The sequence below is a fragment of the Zootoca vivipara genome, chromosome 6, assembly GCF_965207765.1.
Source record: "Zootoca vivipara chromosome 6, rZooViv2.hap1.1, whole genome shotgun sequence".
In the NCBI taxonomy this organism is placed as follows: Eukaryota; Metazoa; Chordata; class Lepidosauria; order Squamata; family Lacertidae; genus Zootoca; species Zootoca vivipara.
The window spans coordinates 47,704,099-47,723,535 of NC_142589.1; the positions used below are offsets into that span (position 1 = coordinate 47,704,099).

The 19,437-nt window shown below is 44.1% G+C and overlaps 1 protein-coding gene across 1 annotated transcript in view; it reads left to right on the forward strand.

Moving 5' to 3' along the window:
• NECAB2 (N-terminal EF-hand calcium binding protein 2) overlaps positions 1–19,437 on the forward strand; it is a 152,800-nt gene that overhangs the window by 6,901 nt on the left and 126,462 nt on the right. The window contains exon 2 of the mRNA XM_035119359.3: positions 7,610–7,634. Coding sequence (XP_034975250.2) covers positions 7,610–7,634 — 25 coding nt within the window. The remainder of the gene's footprint in view (positions 1–7,609; positions 7,635–19,437) is intronic.

A 19,437-nucleotide genomic window follows, 5' to 3' on the forward strand; every position in this document is an offset into this window, starting at 1 on the left:
TGGGACCGAACAATGGGAGCTCACCCCGTCGCAGGGATTCGAACCGCCAACCTTCTGATCAGCGGTTTAGTGGTTCAGTGGTTTAGACCACAGTGCCCCCCGCGTCCCCTGAGTAACACGTAGCTGAATACAATCCAACAAATGACCCAAAACACAATCATCCTTTGACATTCACACTTCTCTGAATTTTTCAAAGCTGTTTATCTGCCAAAGTGCTGGCAAAAAGGGCTTATATTAGGGTATCAATGCACATATTAGTAAAAATAACACCCACAAATGCATTATATTTGGGGAAATTGTCTTACAAGAATTTGTATCTTAGGCAAAACTGCATGCAAACATGTATACAGTGGTACCTCTACTTACGAATTTAATGGGTTCCGAACACACATTTGTAAGTCGAAAAAATTTGCAAGTCGAATCCCATAGGAATGCATTGGGAGAAAAAATTCGTAAGTCGAAGCAACCCTATCTAAAAATTCGTAAGTAGAAAAAATCCTATCTAAACCGCATCCAAGATGGCGGATGGAGCTCCATTTGTAAGTAGAAAAATTCGTAAGTAGAGTTATTTGTAAGTATAGGTACCACTGTATTAGGAGATATTAGCAGTAAAATGCTGATGAAATTTTGTGATGACTTAAAAAAAAACACCCTCAAACTGATGTGGAGATATCCTATCCCTAGTCTAGATGCAGACTAAACTGGAAATAAATTGTAGAAACCTTCAAAAAGAGAACTGTTGTCAGTGGTGCAGTTAGGTAATTTTTGGCTCTGGACTTAATGTACTTACGAGGTACCCCTGTTTAGATGGTAATGGATATCATTTTGCTTAGTTCCAAATGTGTCAAGTTAGCCATTCTGTGTTTGGGGTTCTTTCCTGCCCATTTTGCTGACATCTGCCCCAAAGTCTTTCCTGATTGTACCACTGACGGTCATATAAAACAGAGTGGAGAATACAGTGTTTGCTGTGTGGTGTTTGCTATACAGTACAGTACTTTTAACTGAGCCACATGCAGACTCTTGGTTCTTCTAGTCTTGATATGTAACTTTGATACTATGGATTCCCTGTTCCTTGTGTTTTGGCCTCCTGATTACTGAACGATAACCAATTTCAATTATGAGCTTGTAGTCCGCAATCTGAAAACAGAGCTCATGGGTGTGATCTGACTTCTCTCATGTTGATCAACCTCCAAAATGAGTTGTGATGCTAAAGTTGATAGCTGCCTTGGCCTGCCCTTTGTGCTTCCTGCGAGCCCTCATTAATAAAGCATTTGTTGTGTAACGTTCTATCGATTTGCCGTTCTGGCCTAATTTCCCCCTTTTGGCTTGTTGCTTCCGCCTTAACTCCTGTAGAAGCTAATTATGATTTCCCTTCAAATTACCTCCCAATTTGTCTGGGATTTCTATTATTTCCCACTCTTGATAAGCTATTCCATTATTGCCAAGATTCCACATGCTCTAGCCAGCCTTTAAGAGTAGCTTATTATTGATTCTAGGTCTTGCAGGTGGGGGGGGGGTTCATGAAAAACAAAACAGTATGCTCTGCTTTTGGGAGACGTAATATGGCGCAGATGTGTTGGCGATGGACTGGACTGCAAGCACAAAATGGGGTTATTGATAAACTCCCTCCATATCTATTTAAAGGGGCTCAGTTTCAGAGACTGTCAAGCAGATAATCACACTGAAGGATGCAGTTCTAATAAGTATCCCGTACAGTGCAATTAAAAGGCCAGTTTCAGGTCAGTGTCCTTGGCATCCAGCCATATCACTGTTAATTTGAATTCATTGATGTAATCTTTTGCAAAAGAAGCTATATTTTCCATAGGTGGTGGTTATGCTGCTTTGATCCTGGAATGATTAAAAGGTTAAGAAAGGACCAAAAGAAGCACATAACATGGAAGATCGGTGCATATAATCTCTCACATTTATTTTAAATGTTAATAGAAGCACCCACCTAACTTATTCAGATCTGCACCGTAACACTGAGGGGATGGGTGGGAATTTAACCCTTTCCTCCATGGTGCTTTCCCCCATTGAAATCACACACACCCCAAACTGCTATTTGCCCCATTGGAGGGGAAAAATATGAGAGAGAGAGAGAGAGAATTTATAGGCTGCAATATCATCAAGGTTTGTATCTTCTCACTGTTGTCGTAGCCCACAGAAGCCATGGCCTTTCAGATGCTGTTGGATAGACTCCAACTCCCATCAGCCTCAGCCACCTTAGTCAGTGGCCAGAGATGATGGGAGATCTGGAGGGCACTCCATTCCTGTCCTAGCCCTGGCCCTGCCAGTGAAATCCAGTGAGTTTGCCTGCATGGAACTGAGCACCACATCAGTCACTCATTTCTTTTGCTTTCTGACCTTGGTGAAGTTACTTTGCTTGACTCTGCTGAGCAGAGCTGAGGAAGCTCCATGTTTCCCTCTGCAGAAGGGGGAGGGAAAGGACTTCAGCCTGAGGGCCACATTCTCTTGTGGATAGAATGACATTGGTAGGCTGGCCGGAGGCAAGAAGTGAGTGAGGCAACATTCTAGCTACATTCTGTACATTCTAGCTACAGAGGTTTCTACACATCCACTCGCTTATTCCATTCAAGCACATTCTAGCCAGGCAAAAGTACTTGAGGTAGGCATACCCTGGGGAGAGTCTGAGGGCCACACATGACCTGCAGGTCTGTGGCTGCCTAACCTTCCATTGCAGGAATGGTGACTGGAGGAGAATTGTTGAGCCCATCCTGATGAAATGCTGCTTATTTGTCTGGTTTCCAGAAGCAGCCCCTCTAGCATGCCTCATTCCCTCTCTGAACAGCAAAATTAGTCCGATCAACACCGACGTGCTTTTTGCTTGGGAGGTGTTGACACCTGACAACACTGGTAGAAACTTAGATTTAGCTAACTGCAGCTCTGGTCTAAATCAGGATTTCCTCCTCTCCCAGAACTTTCAGAAAAGCTGCATATTTGCTCAGCTTTGCAGTTGAATTTGCTGCTGTTCTCTCCCACACATATACATTTTGGGTGCTATTGGCCAAAAGCTCCATTTTATTATAAAGGGGTACATTCGAAATTCTCCTCATCCAAATGCCCTCCCTGGATTTTGGAGTCCCAATTTGCTTTAGTTTGACTCTGTGTGTGTGTGTGTGTGTGTGTGTGTGTGCGTGTGCGTGCGTGTGCAGATACTCTGATGCACATCTACAACATGCCTGCATGGATTAGATGTGCACAGGCCACCCTACACACTACATGACCCGGTTTCTCCTATAGCCACAGTCGGATGCAGCAATGACTTTGGATGCCAGTTGCTGGAAACCACTGGAGGGGAGAATGTTCTTGTGCTCAGGTCCTGCTTGTGGGTTTCCCATTAGGGCATCTGGTTGGCCAGTGTGAGAACAAGATGCTAGACTCGGTCTAGCCTGATACAGCAGCAATGCTCTTTATGCTGCCATGAACATGACATGCCAAGAAAAAGAACTCCCTCACTGCTGTGGTGTGAGGACATTCTCCATGGTTTCCACAAAAGCCCCATAGGATCACTGGCTAAAACAGTTCACTGCTGAGGACTTGCTTTGAGTGATTTTTGCAAAATAAAATTCAGTGTATAAATACAATACAAGGAGGAAAGGCAGGAACACGAAATGAGAAAGAAACAGTTTATTAAGTATGAAATCAGGCCCACAATAGGGAGGAAGGAAGTCTATTAGAATATAATAACAATCGGATATAGATAATTAGATAACAGGTCTGAGCGCAGAAATTCAAGGACCTATGGTTATATGCTTATCATTTATTGTGTATGTTCTTTTTGGTTTGTTTGGATTTTCTTTTTAGTTTGTTTGTATTTGTAGTTTTTTTAAGCAGGGTCGTCTCAAGCATGTCGGGCGCCCGGGCGCCGTGGTGCGGAGATCGCTCCGGCGCCCGGGCGCCCCGCACTACCCAGCCTACCCCTAGAGCCGGCCCTGTTTTTAAGTGTGGTGTGTATGTGTTGTAGTAATGGTCCAATAAAAAGCATGGTTAAAAAAACAACAGTTCACTGCTGCAAACATTGCAAATTATGTAGACAGAAGCAAGAACTAAAGGAAATTTGCAACTATGGGTTGCTAATGTTTAGGGTAGACTCACTGAAAATTATGAACATCGCTAACTTAGGTCCATTGACTTCTGTGGGTCTACAAACTTAGCTGGATGTGATCCCATGTCAATATTTGGGTGATGGTAGTTTAATTTTCCTTTATTGGTTTTCATGTAGGCTAAACACTACACGGTCAAAACCCTCCCCCATATATGGGTGCAGGAGAACCGCATTTCAGATCCCAGTGTCCGTTCAATGGATGTCAGTGTTCATTTGAAATTCCTCCAGTTCTGGATTCTTTTCCTTCCTTGGTGTTACTCCAAACTGCTTCCCTGTATGAACACTTGTACAATCCATTAGTTCCTACATTGAGCCACTGTCATTACAGTGACTGTCCAGTATTTAGGGTCAAAATGCAAGGATGGCCAGCTAATTGAAGGATATGTTTGCATTATTTCATAACCTTTTTGGTAGTACGGTGTTAAAGTACCATTCAAATCTTAGACTGCCATTTCAAAACTGTATGCGCTTTAGCTTGTTAATGGCATGGTGAAGTATTGTATAATTTTATTTGTATTGTGTTTATTAGTGTTGGGCTCCTGTTGGGAGAGAGATAAAAATAAAGATGCACACAGTGGAGGACTAGGACCTTGTATGACAGTCTTCACCAACCTGGTGATCTCCAGCTGTTTTGCACTACAACTCCCATCAGCCCCAGCCAGCAGCTGATGGGAGTTGCAGTCCCAAACAGTGGGAGGGCACACAGATGGAGAAGGCTGCTGTAACCGTGAGCACAGTATTTCCTTCAATGAAACTCTTTCATTTCAATCCATCTTCCATGCAGTCAACTAGCCTTTCGGATGTGAAATTAAATTATATCTCAACACAAAACTCTATAATTCAGCAATGATTTGTAAAGCTTAGCCTTTCAGCAATGGACTTTCAATGGTGAATCTGCTGAAATGTGGCGTTTTATCAGTTTCCTTTTGAAACCGACTTCACCCGGATTCGAGCATCAATTGGAGTCTATTTCTTTGTTAAGAGACTGAAATCAAATCAAATTGGCTTATCCGTGCCTGTGATAGTATTGCTCAAGGAATATTTTTTGAGTCAAACATTTTCCAGTTCAATCCATTCCTACAACCATTTTTATTACTGAACCATTGTTACCTTTGAATGCTTTGAGTTATGACCTAGAAATAGAGAATGTTGTTCTGTGGCTGAATAAAAACTTTTCTTTTCTCCTTTTTTTTACAACACCCTTTTGTTCGCTTCCTGGAAATAACAGTAGCTTTGTTTTGTATACTGTATGTTTAACCAAGTTTCTTCTTTGGAAGAGAATGAGTTCAGGAGAGAAAGAATTCCACTGCTGTGCTATAGAAGCATGTGACTTGCCATAAGCAATTTTTGTAACCACCCAAGCCCCTCATGGTGTCTTGATGGCTTTATATTGGGCTGTGCAAAATTTTCCCAGGGACAGTGGGACGTAAGAGTCATTAAAACTAATTATGGCAGAGCTGCAGAAACTTTTTCACCGTGGGGCTGCATTCCTTTTACCCAGGGGTAGGCAACCTAAGGCCCGGGGGCCGGATCCAGCCCCATCGCCTTCTCAATCCGGCCCGCAGATGGTCCGGGAATCAACGTGTTTTTACATGAGTAGAATCTGTCCTTTTATTTAAAATGCATCTCTGGGGTATTTGTAGGGCATAGGAATTCGTTCATATATTTTTTCAAAATATAGTCCAGCCCACCACATGGTCTGAGGGACAGTGGACTGGCCCACAGCTGGAAAAGGTTGCTGACCCCAGCTTTTACCTATGTATGGCACACCAGTTTCTACACACAAACTCCTCTTCACCCAGGGAAGCAAGAGGTATTGTCAGAGTTCAGGAACATATTGCAGCCAGGCAAAGTGACTCAGCGTGTGAAGCTCAGTATTGTCTACACTGACAGACAGCAGCTCTCCCAGATTTCAGGCAGGGGGTCTTTCCCAGCCCTACCAAGAGATGCCAGGGATTGAACCTGGGACCTTCTGCTTGCAAAACGGATGCTCTACCAGTGAGCCAAGGCCCAGTGAGTCAGATGAGTGAGCAGTGGCAAGAGGGGTGAGGAGGAAATGCCAAGCACATTCAAGGAGGGAGTCCACTGAGAGCACATTGCTCAAGCCCTGCACCCCCCAAAAAAAACCTGGAGTCAGCACTGCATCGCCATGATGACTGCTCCTTCCCCTGTGTCTGGCCATTCCCTGAAATGTACCAAGTGGCACATCTCATGTTGAGTTTTTTCCTGTTGAATGTCTGCCTGCTGCATAGATGCCAAGGACACAGAACCTTTGTTGAGGGGAGGTGGTTGGGAAACACAGTCACTGTACAGGTATGCTGTTGGGTAATCCAAGCTTTATTTGTCAAATTGCACCAACCACTTTTCAAACCTTTCCTCCAGGTTTTGCTGCACTCGCCTCCCTTCTTTCTCCTCCCTGATTTGCAGCAAGATGTCTTCTGTTGTTATGTATTCCCCCCTCTTCTCTCTGCTGCTTTTGCTTTGATCTAAATTTATCTCCTTCCCACGCAGAGTGAGCCGACGTCTCTTTCTTTACTACTGTACATTAATTATACAAGCAGTGCAAGATCATGGAAATCTGCTTGCTGACAACCTCTTTTTATGCCAGAATATCAAATATCATTCCACTGTATTTCGTTTGCAATACTGCCCTTGCTTCCTGCCTTAAGGTTCTGTCTCCCCTGGGCTCAGACCTGTATTCTTATTATGTAAGGCTACTTTCCCCTTGCTTGCACTCTTGCTCTGTGAATGTGTTTTCCAACAAATTTGGGGATGCAATGTATGTGACAGAACCCCTCCGGTGCAATTAGCTTATATTTGCTACAACTTTTGAGTTCTCCCTGATCACTCATTGCCCCTCATTTGCTTCTGCAATGCTCTGGAATGTCTGCAGTGCACCTGCTAAAAGAGCCACAAAGGCACATTGAAGGACAAATATGCCACTTAGAGCCTCAAGCTGGGATGTTTTCACGCAAATAAATTTACTCACATGTAGGTGCAGCAGCACACCTTATAGGGGAGGAGGCTGTGAACACCATGCCCAATGCCTGCCTTTTACTGTGTGAACCAGGGGAAATATACCTAGGTCCAGTTGCTGACAAATAGCAGCTGGCAGGGGGCAGAGAGAGAGAGAGAGAGACAAATAATTTTTATTGGGATATTGCTGCGAGCTTCATACCTATCTGGATTGCCCTGTAACATTCCCCCGCTCCCTGCAAAAATTTAAAGTAACCACGGAACAAGACCTATACCTCTGTCTCTGTGTGTTCTGTCTCTAAGCGAAAGTGTAAAAAGGCAGGGAAGCTCCCGAGGCTCAGAATGTTCTCCATTCACCCCTATTTGGAATAATGAACAATGTTCTCAAAGTGGTAGGTAAAAAAAAAAAGGATGCCAGGACAATGGCAGAAAGATATATATTTGTGTTTGATTTGTAACAGCCAAGCTATTACAAAATAGTAAAACTGTGCCTTTCTTTGATTCTAGATCTTCAGACGAGCTGACAAAAATGGTAAGTTGTCTTATTTATGAGTGTGGGTGTGTGCTTGTATTCATTTGCTTGTAAAATTAAATGCCATATGTCATTTACAGGGGATTCCAGGGGTTGAACCTGGAGCCTTCTGTGTGAAAAACATGTGTTCTCTCACTGTGCTAAGGACCTTCCCCTATGGCAGGCTTGGTGGAAAAGTTTTGCTAATGCAATTCACATCTATGTGGCATTTATACATTTGCACATCTATGTTCCACCCAGCTGTGCAAATGTATAAATCTTCTTCCCATATGAGTCCACTGGATTTCATAGGAGTTACCTGCTCTGTGTTACCTCCCAGGGAAAGGATGCAAATGAAGTTCCCATTACACAGCTATGCTGCTGCATGTCAGCTGATGCTCCTTATACAATAGCTGCCAAGTCTCCTGTTTTCCCCAGGAAACCCCCGTTTTTAAAGCCCGCTGTCATCCCGAATGGTGAAATATCCCATAATTTTCCCGGATTTCTTCCGGTGCCACTCTGCCCATGTCTGGACATGCATAGAAGCGACTTCTGGTGCCGGCGCTGCTGATCCTGTATTTTTCTAACCAGGACTTGGCAGCTATGTCCTGATGGGAGAAAGACTGAAATGTCCTTTGCAGCTACAGCTAAAACCCAAACTTTGCATCAGTGATAGTCAGCTACTATCACAGCCACAATTCTCTTCTTTGAAAAACTTGGGCCTAATTATTCTGGGTCCTTGTTAAAAAACATACAAAGGCAGTGCTATGACAGTTGGAACTCAGAATGATTGACCTTGAGGAAGAAAACGTTCCATTAAAACATTTCGTTATATCCAACGAAATCATGGAACAACTTCCAATCGTGCAACAGAACTTCTCCATTCCCCCACTAGAACCCCTAAAATCTGCCTTGGAAGTTCCCCCAACTCTCTGAAGCAGGTTTTGGAGTGCATGTGGCAGATGGGATGGAAAGTTCCTTTGCACAAGCAGAAGTCGTTCTACTCATGGAATGACTTCATTGGGTACCACCCCAGCTCTCTGTCATCCTGGCCTCTTTTAGGAGTTACCACTGTTCAGTACATAATCACTGCTGACCAGAGGTGTGGAAGACCAGGACCATGGTGCCAAATGCAGCCCTCCAAGCCTTACCTATCTAGTCCTCGGGACCCTCCCAAGCCACGCCCCTCTCTCCAGGCCATACCCCTCCCTGGTCCACCTTCATACTGCGGCTGGATTGGGTCCTTGAACTCTGATTCAATGTCTCTTGATTGGATGGAGGGTAGAGGGAGTGTATGAGCGTACGCAGAAACTAGCCTACTGGAGAAAGGTAAACATTTACATTAATGGCCCCACCCACTTGTTGCCTCTTTCGCCACCAACTGTTGGCATTTAGCCTTTGGAAAGCCACCAAGGAGGGAAGGGGGCTGAGAAAAGTCTCCAGGTACAGACAGTACTGAGCTAGATTCAATAGGCTAACTCTGTACAAGGCAGCTTCCATGGGGAACCAGGCTTGAAGGTAGCAGTTGAAGTTCCTTGAAAAGAATGGAAGGAGCATACAGGATAGGTGATTCTGTACTACTTGAAAATCCATCTCCTAATTTTGAAACACTATTCAACCCACCCATCCACACGGGCACCTGGAGGGATAAATTGCAATTAATATATCCTCTCCTATCCATTAAAACCCATCCCACAAAAATGACAGTGGAAGAGAGGCAGAGATTAGAGGAGATGGGTGAAGGAGGATGCCTGCATGTACCAAGCTGCTGAATCAGCCCTTGAGTTGCTATGTAGCAGCCCAGCTTGCTACTGATGGTTCAAGGGAGAGTTTTCAGAGGTACAGATGATAAAAGGAGTCATTACATCAGCATCCCACAACTTGGTGAACTTCAGATGTTTTGGACTACAACTCCCATCAGCCCCAGCCAGCCGGCTGGGGCTGATGGGAGTTGTAGTCCAAAATATATGCAGCTTGCCAGCATAACTGTCAGGCTTTCCCTTTTCTCGTGAGGAAGCCTATTCAGCATAAGGGAATTTCCATTTTAAAAAGGGAGAACTTGACAGCTATGCTTGCCAGGCTGGTGAAGGCTGCCTTATATAAATGCAAGTAAGAAGGAAACTTTCCCTCACTCCCTCACATTTAAAAATAAATCGCAGCTGTGTGTTTTATGGTTATATAATTGGAGAGTTGTATATTTTCTTCCACAAAATGTCTTCAGCTGCATGTAGATGTTCTTTTTATGGGGGCAGAAGGTTCTGTCTTTTGTGTGTGCTAAATTGGAAGCCGAACTCTGAAAAGCTCTGCCCACTTGAAAACTTGCATTTCCCCCACGAAGGCTACAATACAGTGGTACCTCGGTTTATGAACACAATTGGTTCCGGAAGTCTGTTCATAAACTGAGGCATTCATAAACTGAAGCGAACTTTCCCATTGAAAGTAATGGAAAGTGGATTAATCCGTTCCAGACGGTCCGCGGAGTAACCGTTCATAAACTGAAGCGAACTTTTCCATTGAAAGTAATGGAAAGTGGATTAATCCGTTCCAGATGGGTCCGCAAAGTACTTAAACTGAAGCGTTCATAAACTGAAACATGGGTGTAATTGGTTCCGGAAGTCTGTTCATAAACTGAAGCGTTCATAAACTGAAGCGAACTTTCCCATTAAAAGTAATGGAAAGTGAATTAATCCGTTCCAGATGGGTCCACGGCGTTCATAAACCGAAAATTCATAAACCGAGGTGTTCATAAACCGAGGTTCCACTGTAGTGCCTATTCATTAGGTGTCTGACACAACTGGGCTTGCTGTGTAGGTTACTGGTGCACAACCAATATGCTTTGAAGACAGCATCTCCCCTCTAGGCCAAGACTGGAGAATCTCCAGCCTGTGGGTCAACTGTTGGGCTGCTATAGATCTCATTTGGCCCATCAGGCTGTTCCTGACAAACCACATCCACCTGCCCCAGACCTGACACGATATATGGCATCAGGTGTGAGCAGTAGTGTAGTAGCAAATTCAGAAGTACAGGGTCCCTTCATGATAGTCACAGCCATACCTGCTCACAGGCCTGCCCCCTTCGAAGCTTATACAATAATCTTATAATTATACAATATTAATTTAGGATGCATTGCAACAATCAATGCAGATCACCATGTGTTGCCTTTCAGCCTTTCTACTATATTCTGTGCATGTACCTGGACAAATGATTTGCAGTATTCCAAGATCGTCTTCTGTTGATTTGAAGAAGTTGTGCTTTCTTGAAGTTCCACTGTACATAATAGAACTCACACACCATTCTCTTGACACTGAAGTACCTTGTATGTTCAGTGTTCCTAAATGCTTAGCTTTGGAGCATACAGAGCAACACTTCCTTGGTGTTCTTCTTGCGTGGTTTTCCCAGAGTGATCCTAGGAGCCAATCCTTGGTGACTGACATACTTCCTTTCACTCTGACTGCGTCTAATCAGCACAAAGGATGAGCAGACTTCTCAGTGGCTAAATAGCTCTCATTTCATGCTGATTGGGCAGCTCTAGATGCTGGAGACAGAAACCCTGCTGCAGAAATAGTAATGGGTCCCATGACCCTGGATCACTACACCTCAGGACAGGTATTGATGTAGTGAACTTCCAGTCTTTCATTTCCTGGAGCAAGGTGCACTCTCACTGCCCATCAGCTGAGCCTGATCAACTGATGGGCAGTGCCAGCTTGCCTTGTCCCAGGAGCAGGAAAGGATTTCAGTGCAAACCCCTTTCTGAACACCCGGTCCATTTTAGCAGGCTTTCAATGCAAATTTCTTTATGATCCTGGAACAAGCCTCTGTGAAGGGACCCTGGGAGCACAGCTTCAAAGAGGCTCATCACCTGATGTCGTTGTGAAATCGGTTGGTTGTCAGGTGGGTGACCACTCACTGCAGTCTAAGCTCAGATTGTAATTCTCCAACTGCCGTCTAAGCGGGTGGGTATTCTTGTAGCTAGCAGACACCCTCTATTCACAGGGCCGGCTCTAGGTAGACCCCTGGTGGCGCAGGACACCATGGCACCAGCCAGCCAGGAGGGCGCCACGAGCTGCGCCCGCCTGCTGGCCGGCCGGTCCGCCGGTTCGATGCACAGCTGCGCCCACGGCAACCGTGCTGTGCCTGCCTGCCCGCCCGCCGCGCAGCAGCGCCTGTGGCAGCCACGCTGCACGCGGCACCCACCCGCCGCGCTGGGAAATGGGGTGGGGGGCGCTGGAGGGATCTGTCGCTCCATGGCGCCAAGGGCGCTTAAGACGGCCCTGTCTATTCATTTTCACAAATCCTTGACCTGGAATCTTTGAAAGAAATTGCAAATGGTTTGGCAGTTGATCAACTGGAGTGGACAGGTTCTTTGCGCTACAACCATTGGTGTCTGCCACTTATACATGTGCACAAACGACTAGTATATCACAGTCCTCAAAGATGGAGACAGTCTTTGTGTAAGGTGATGATGGAACAGTTGCTGTGTTCTGAGTTACCGAGGGTTAAGAAGAATGCTGTGCAAGCAGGAGCCACACAGTTTTCCCACTGAGGAGTCCCTGAGAGTTATTGCTTTCTAAAGGAACCCTTAGCTTTCTATTCTGCAACATACTTATCCTGACCTTTGAAGGGCACAGCTCTAATCCAATGGTGTTGTTGACATGCATTGATGCTTTGTCTTTTCCATGCAGTTGCAACTAGTGACCTGTAAAATATAATTCAAGCTGACAAATTATGGCTGCATGTTAACAAGCAAAGTGTTAAAACACAGCCAGCCTCTTAAAAGCCTTTGCGTGTTGTGCTCGTCAGACTTGTGGGGGTGAAATAAAGTTAAAATTGGAGTGAGGGAAAAGCAAGTTCTATGCAGCGAGCCATTACTTAATAGACTCTGTATGCAGCTGCTAGGCACTTTGAATTAAAATGGGTTTGCAAAGTCAAGCTTGCATATATGGATTTAGTGCATCCATCCCTGAATGTCTCTTGCATGGATTACTTAAGAGTCGTAGTAGAGAGGATATATTGGATTTGTTGAGTTGACCATTAAGGGTGGTCCATTGAGTGGGTTGGTAGCAGAGTAGTCATGGAACTGAACTCTGTTGTCCTACTGATGCCATTTCATTTTGGGCAAATTGCTTAAGCCCAGTGTGCATTTCTGCCTATTAAACATCAGTGATGGGGACACACAGCCAGACAGTTTGGATAATGAGCATTTCACACAACAAAGCAAAAAGCCTGTTAATATTTCCTCAGCTTCTAGCTGATTGCTAACCAGCCGGAACATCTGTTGTGAAAAGCTGAATTGTCATAATATTAGGGAGACAAGGTGTTGGCACTTTCAATCCTGTTGTGGAATCTGTAGATGTATGTCAGTGAGGTGCTAGGAAATTTTTGTTTCCAACTGAGCTGCGCACTAGAAAATATGAAGAGAGGGATGGTGATGGGGAGGGAGAGAGATGGGAAGATGTGACTGAGTGTTATCAAAACTCACATTTCCTGGCCTAGAAAGTCCATTTCCTGGCTTAGAAAGTCAAACACTGCTTGTTTTCAGAAGTGGTTTCCCATGTGGGAATAGGGCTATTATCTGTAAAACACAAGCAGGAACATATCCAGAAATGCTCTCTGTGTGGGGCCCCATCAATTCTGCTGGGGCGTATAAAACACCTTGTAATTCGCATGCATAGCACAAACTGACTGGGACACACCTCTCCATTTTCTTTTTGTGGTTGTGTGTACATGCTTTGTTTCTTAGGCTCATATTTAGAAGCCCACACAGAGTGGCAGAGAACCACAGAGTGGGAGAAGAGGGTGATATTCAAACTTCATACCTTCTTTATCAATATGAAGGTTTGTTTATGCATTCCACTGTTCGAGTGATAGACTACCTACTTGCTCAGTGATTAACAGGGTGCACATCTCTTCCTTTTGCTGACACTGCTCTGGGTAGAGATGGAATAATCTATCCAGAAATTTCAGTTTCTCATTTTTCCAATCTTAAATTCAGTTCTCCACATTTCTGCATCTGCTGGTGACCTATTTATTTATGTATTTATAGCCATCATTAAAATTTGTCTGCATTCTTCTGCAAATTTATCTAAATACATACACTTTTTTTTTGTATGCAGCTTTCATTACTACTGGTATGCTATTTTTGCAAGCAATTTTTTTCTAATATAAAGCATTTGGTATGTTATTTTCACAAATACATGCATTTTTATGCACAATTTACTTTACTGCATGCATTTTTGTACTCATTACTTGACTGGGTGATTGCATTGCAAAAATCTGAGTGGTGCAAATTAAGAATGCCTGTGTTTCAGTTCAAGTATTGTTTTGAAAGTGCCAAATAGGTTATTCTTTAAATGCAGACTGAACTGAATTGCTTCCCCATCTTTAGCCAACTCCAAAGAGCTCAGGTTTTATGCGGTAGGTGTTTTTTTTTGCAAAGTCTTTTATATTCTAAATGGAATTCTGTGTCCACTTTGACTCCTGCTGTGTTATGTTAAGGAGGGAGAATTAAATCCGCTCACCTGCTTTTCATCTCTGGACTTGCACAATCTGTCATTTGCTCTTTGCTTGGAAGATCGGTTCTGTCTATGCCACCATCTCCAATGCATTCTTTCTTGTCTCTGGCCAGCTGTCACCCCCTCTTGTGATGGCATCTGCCATGAATAGACTGAGTGACAGTCTTTACCATTCTTTACCGTTTCCCCCAAAATGAAATAATCTCTGTATCTCAGCTTTAATAAACTAACTGAGCTTGCATTTAACCGAACACTGCAATGAAGTACTCAGCCCAGCTTAATTGTGCAAGTTTCAGGAGTGGGGCAAAGCACCCTAAAGATTGAACTAAGCTTTTTTTTAAGGGGGGGTAGGGTTTTCCAAAGGTGGTCTCACCTTTACATACAATTTAGCCAACATTTATTTATTACCTCCTCCTTTCTTTTACAGCTGTAGCAACAACAAAAACCTTGCTGTATCATTATGTACTGGCATTCTTGGGGACAAGAGATAGGTACCCCCATTGTGGCAAGGGATTACTCTGAAAAATAATGGGCCTGTCCATACTTCTGCTTGTCCCGTGCCTAGAAAGCATAGATCCTAGTGGTTTTCCGCTTGACATATGCTTTCTTGGAACAGGTCTGAGCAATCTTCCATTTACCCCCTCCTTTCCCAGGGAAAATCCACTCTTTAGTGCTAACTAGGAGGAAACGTCAATCCAGAGAAATCCTGAATTGCCATTTGCTCTGATTGAGCACTAAAGAGCAGTTTTCCCAAGGGAAAGTAGCAGGCCAAGAGGAAGGGTGAATGAGCCCTCAGAGGAGGCCCACTGAAATTAATGGATCTATTGTAGCCATGTTCACTCATTTCAATGGGTCTGCTATGAGTGACATAGTTGAATGCCGCACTTTGCTCTCTACCCACCTGTCTTGGCTAAGTCTAAATCCACAGAGCAAAACTGGAACCAAACTGTACTTCCCCACTAGTCAGCTGTTTTAGTGTCTCAAATACGGACAGGGCTTCAAGCCCATTTACAGTAAACAGGACAGCCTAAATCAGCCATCCCCAAACTCGGCTCTCCAGCTCTTTTGGGACTACAATTCCCATCATCCCTGACCACTGTTCCTGTTAGCTAGGGATGATGGGAGTTGTAGTCCCAAAACAGCTGGAGGGCTGAGTTTGGGGATGCCTGGCCTAAATGCTAGTCCAGCTGGTGTCATTGGATATGATTTGCAGCTCCACCCTAACCTATAATGCAATAGGGCTCATGGTGATGTCAGGTGGTTGAAGCCCCATCGGGGGATGGAGGAGCTCAGGATGTAGCCCATTGGCTGGGTCGTGTTCCCCACTCCCATATTATTAAAACATCACATTTCCTAGTATAGCATGTTATTTGAAGGCTACATCCCAGTCCAATACATATCTCCTTTGGAAAGCACCACTATGTTCAATGTTGGAAGACTGCAATGCATTGAATGCTGCAATGCAAATCTCATCCCAAAATACAGAGAGAGAGAGAGAGAGAGAGAGAGAGAGAGAGAGAGAGAGAGAGAGAGAGAGAGAACATGAATACATTCAAAAATATACATTTTATTTGCGCAATATTTTTGAAAATATTGATGATTAAGGTGGAAATGGGGCCACATAGAGTTATCAGAAAACACATGCATAAGTGACAAAGGAATAAAACCCACAGAGCTAAATGAGCGTTAATTAATTTCCATTTATGAATCACTTTCTCTAAAATATCTCAAAGTGGTTGAACAATAAAGCAATAGAAAATAAAGCAATTACGTACATAAGACAATTTCAAATTCAATGCAGATAGAGACTGGTATAAAAGTTCAGCCTCAAGGCAGCTCCTGGGTTTAGTTAAGCCCCACAACTTCTTAGGGTTGCTGATCTTGTTGTAAACAAGATAATGATATTGTGACCACAGTGACCTACTGCTCTGGTGCCCTCCCTCATGATTCCAGTGTGCACTGTCAGAAGAACGAGACTTCAAAATATATTCCAAAACAGAGAGAGCACTTGATCATTTTTTCCTTTGGAAGTGAAACATCTGGATCAGAGTTGGTCATGCAAGGCCAATCTGGCCTCCTTTGCCATGGGCTGCCAGCTGAATAGGTAATAGAATGATAGTGGCGTTTATAATTCATAAACTCATTTCCTGCGAGGGATTAGACAGATGCCCCCAAATCAAATTCTGCTTCTGACATTAAAATATTAAAAATGCACATAGTTAAACTGGGTAATAATGATTTATTTATCTTTAGTTCCATTCATAGTGCGATGGGGACTGTAAGAGAAGGTTTTTGAGATGGGCAACTTCCAAGGATCCGAAAAGATGTAGCCCGTCTCTCAAGAGAACACTTAAATGCGTTGATGATCCTGTCTGTGAATCATGAGACTTGAAAGAGATAATAAAATGTGTGTCATAGCCTCTCCCCCCTCCTTGCAAACATAGTGTTATGAATTTGGGGGATAGGTCAGTCTGCATGAAACCCTGGTTCCCCTTCCAAACTTGGGATCATGTATCGGTGAGAGGAGAATGTATTAGAGGAAGCTTGCCAAACCAGCTCCTTTGTCAACATAATGCCTTTGGCTGGCTCATTATGTACCAGTGTGCAGCAGCTAGGGATCACTAGGAATGGAAAATAAAACTGCCTGTATCATAATGCCATTATGCAAGGGAGCGGGTGGCACTGTGGTCTATACCACTGAGCCTCTTGGGCTTGCTGATTGGAAGATCGGTGGTTCGAATCCGCATGATGGGGTGAGCTCCCATTTCTCTGTCCCAGCTTCTGCCAACCTAGCAGTTCAAAAACACACCAGCTCCGACTGGAAGGTAAATGGCATTTCTGTGCACTTTGGCTTCCATCATGGTACTCCATGCATCAGTAGCGGTTTAGTCATGCTGGTCACATGACTTGGAAAGCTCAAAAAAGCAGCACGGAGCTTGCAGGCAGTCTGCCCACCACCTCCCTCTCAGGAGAGACGCGTGGCTCAGGCATGCTGCAGGCCCTGCGGCGTGACACCCAGTGCCCCCCGCCTCACCTAGCTATGCCTCTGGATTAGGCAGATTCATGGAGGAGAGGGCTGTCGAAGGCCACTAGCCATAAAGGCTGTGCTATGCCTGAAAAGTTGAAAGCAGCAATGCTTCTGGTTTCTGGAAATAACTCAAGGGGAGGTGCTCCTGCAGTGGCGGTGGGTGAGGGAGTTATTTTTTTCAAAACCACATATTTTTGCCATTCTGTCACCCCCCTCAGTGATGACACCCGGGTCGGTCCGCACCCACCGCACCCCACTTCCTACGCCACTGTGGCTATGCTCTGCCTCCACAGCTGGCGGCAGAAAAGATTCTGAATATCAGTTGCTGGGAACCACAAGAGGGGAGAGTGCTATTGTGCTGAGGTCCCACGGGCATTTGGTTGGCCACTGTGAGAACAGGATGCTGAATTACATGGGTCATTGGTCTGATTCAAAAGGCTCTTCTCATGTTCTTTTGTACTAGCTCCTAATCCCACCCAGGAAGGAGAGGCATATGTCAGGTGGGAGGGAGGAAGAGGAGGAGGAGGGAAAGGCCTCAGAGAAGTGTAAAGGGTCCTACCAGGCTGGCTGTGTCCTCTTGGGGAAAGGTGGAGTTGGTGGATGCCTTCGGATATTAAAATTTCTATCCAGCCTCTCCTCCTTGCCATGCAACACGGGTCCCATGAAGCAGCACCTGACGTGATTGAATTTTCCACTCAACATCTGTTGATCAGATGATCCAATCATGCAGGTTGCTCCTTTGCAAGCACCTTCCTTCTGCCTTCTCAACAGAAGCAACATAATACAGTATAAGTTGCACGCATCACATTACACTATGGTACTAACCATAGTCAAATTGTTTTGCTACTACTATATTACTATATAAGGGCTGTTGTGTGCTTCTGCCTCTTGCATATCCTTGTCCCAGCCACTTTCCCCCTTTTCTTATATTTTCCTACTTACTGCTCTCATCTGCTGTCTATCATTCCACTTGATCACCAGAAAAGAAAACCACCCTCAGATGATCCAAGTTTAAAAATAAACCAGCAGGCACCAGTGTCTAATTACATATCTAATTTTATAGACGTACGTTCAGAATATAGCATGATTAGAATTTAAGGATATTAATTTTTCATTAGATCTGTCATTAAGTAGACTTTTCCTGGCAGCAGCAACATTTTAAAATATGTGCCCATTTGCAAGGTCTTAACATTTCAGAATGAAAGCTGGAATATGGATCCATGGGCAAGATTGTGGGCCAGATCGCAAGCTCACCTAGCCATCCTTGAAGCAGAAGAGCCATATAAACAGGAACCTTAGCCAATCATGTCTGTAACCCAGCTTTTGCATCTTGGTCTCATATATACCCATTTTAGTTAGAAGCAGAATAGCTACTACAGATCCCTCCAACAGTATCTGCAATTGATTTTACCACACTGGTCTCGTTGATGGCAACACTCTGTACAAAATTCAGAAATATCACAAGAAACAAGAGACAATTCCTTATACATTGTTGTTTGGAAGCAAGATTCAGGGAGAAATTGTGGATGAGGGGAAATTCAGAAGCATTCCTAGCTGGAATCTGAATTTTAAAAATACACCCATAACTACTCCCTACTACGGGCTCGTCCACTCTTCTTAGAAAGCATGGGTCTGAGAGGTTTTGCCTTTATCCTGCCACTTTCCCCTAGAAAACCTGCTCTTTTGCTCAGAATTGGAACAAACAGCAATCCACAGAAGATTCAGTTGCAATTTGTTCTGATTCAGCACTAAACCATAACTTTCCCCTTGGGAAAGCAGCAGGGCAAACGGAAGTGTGGGTGCTTGGCATTTCAAGTTTTATTTCTTCTCAAGGTTTTCTACATCTTACTGTGTCTAAGCAAATCAACAGTTAAGAAATATTTTTTTTCACAATTATTCCTGCTTTAGTGGGGGGGGGGGGACAACTTGAGAATTGCCCACGCAAGTAGAGTAACACTGGTGATTCATCCTTCATCTATACCATGAAATCTGGATAACTTTTTTATGATGAAGGGAGAAAAGGACATCAAGTTGTTAGCCAAGGCAACATATCCGCTTCCAACTCCTTGCCTTTTAGTCACTATGAAAATGGCAGAGGTGGTCTCCGCTGATATTTAAGGAGCAGATTCTGGCATGCATTCAAATCTTTACAGAGTTTCATAAGGATCAGAAAGAAAATACCAACATGCTTTGCTGCACAAACACATCTGAGCCCCTTGAAAGTAAAGCAAAGCATTCCATGGACTGTTAAGTCAACCCTGTTTGCACAGAACCTCTGCTTGGG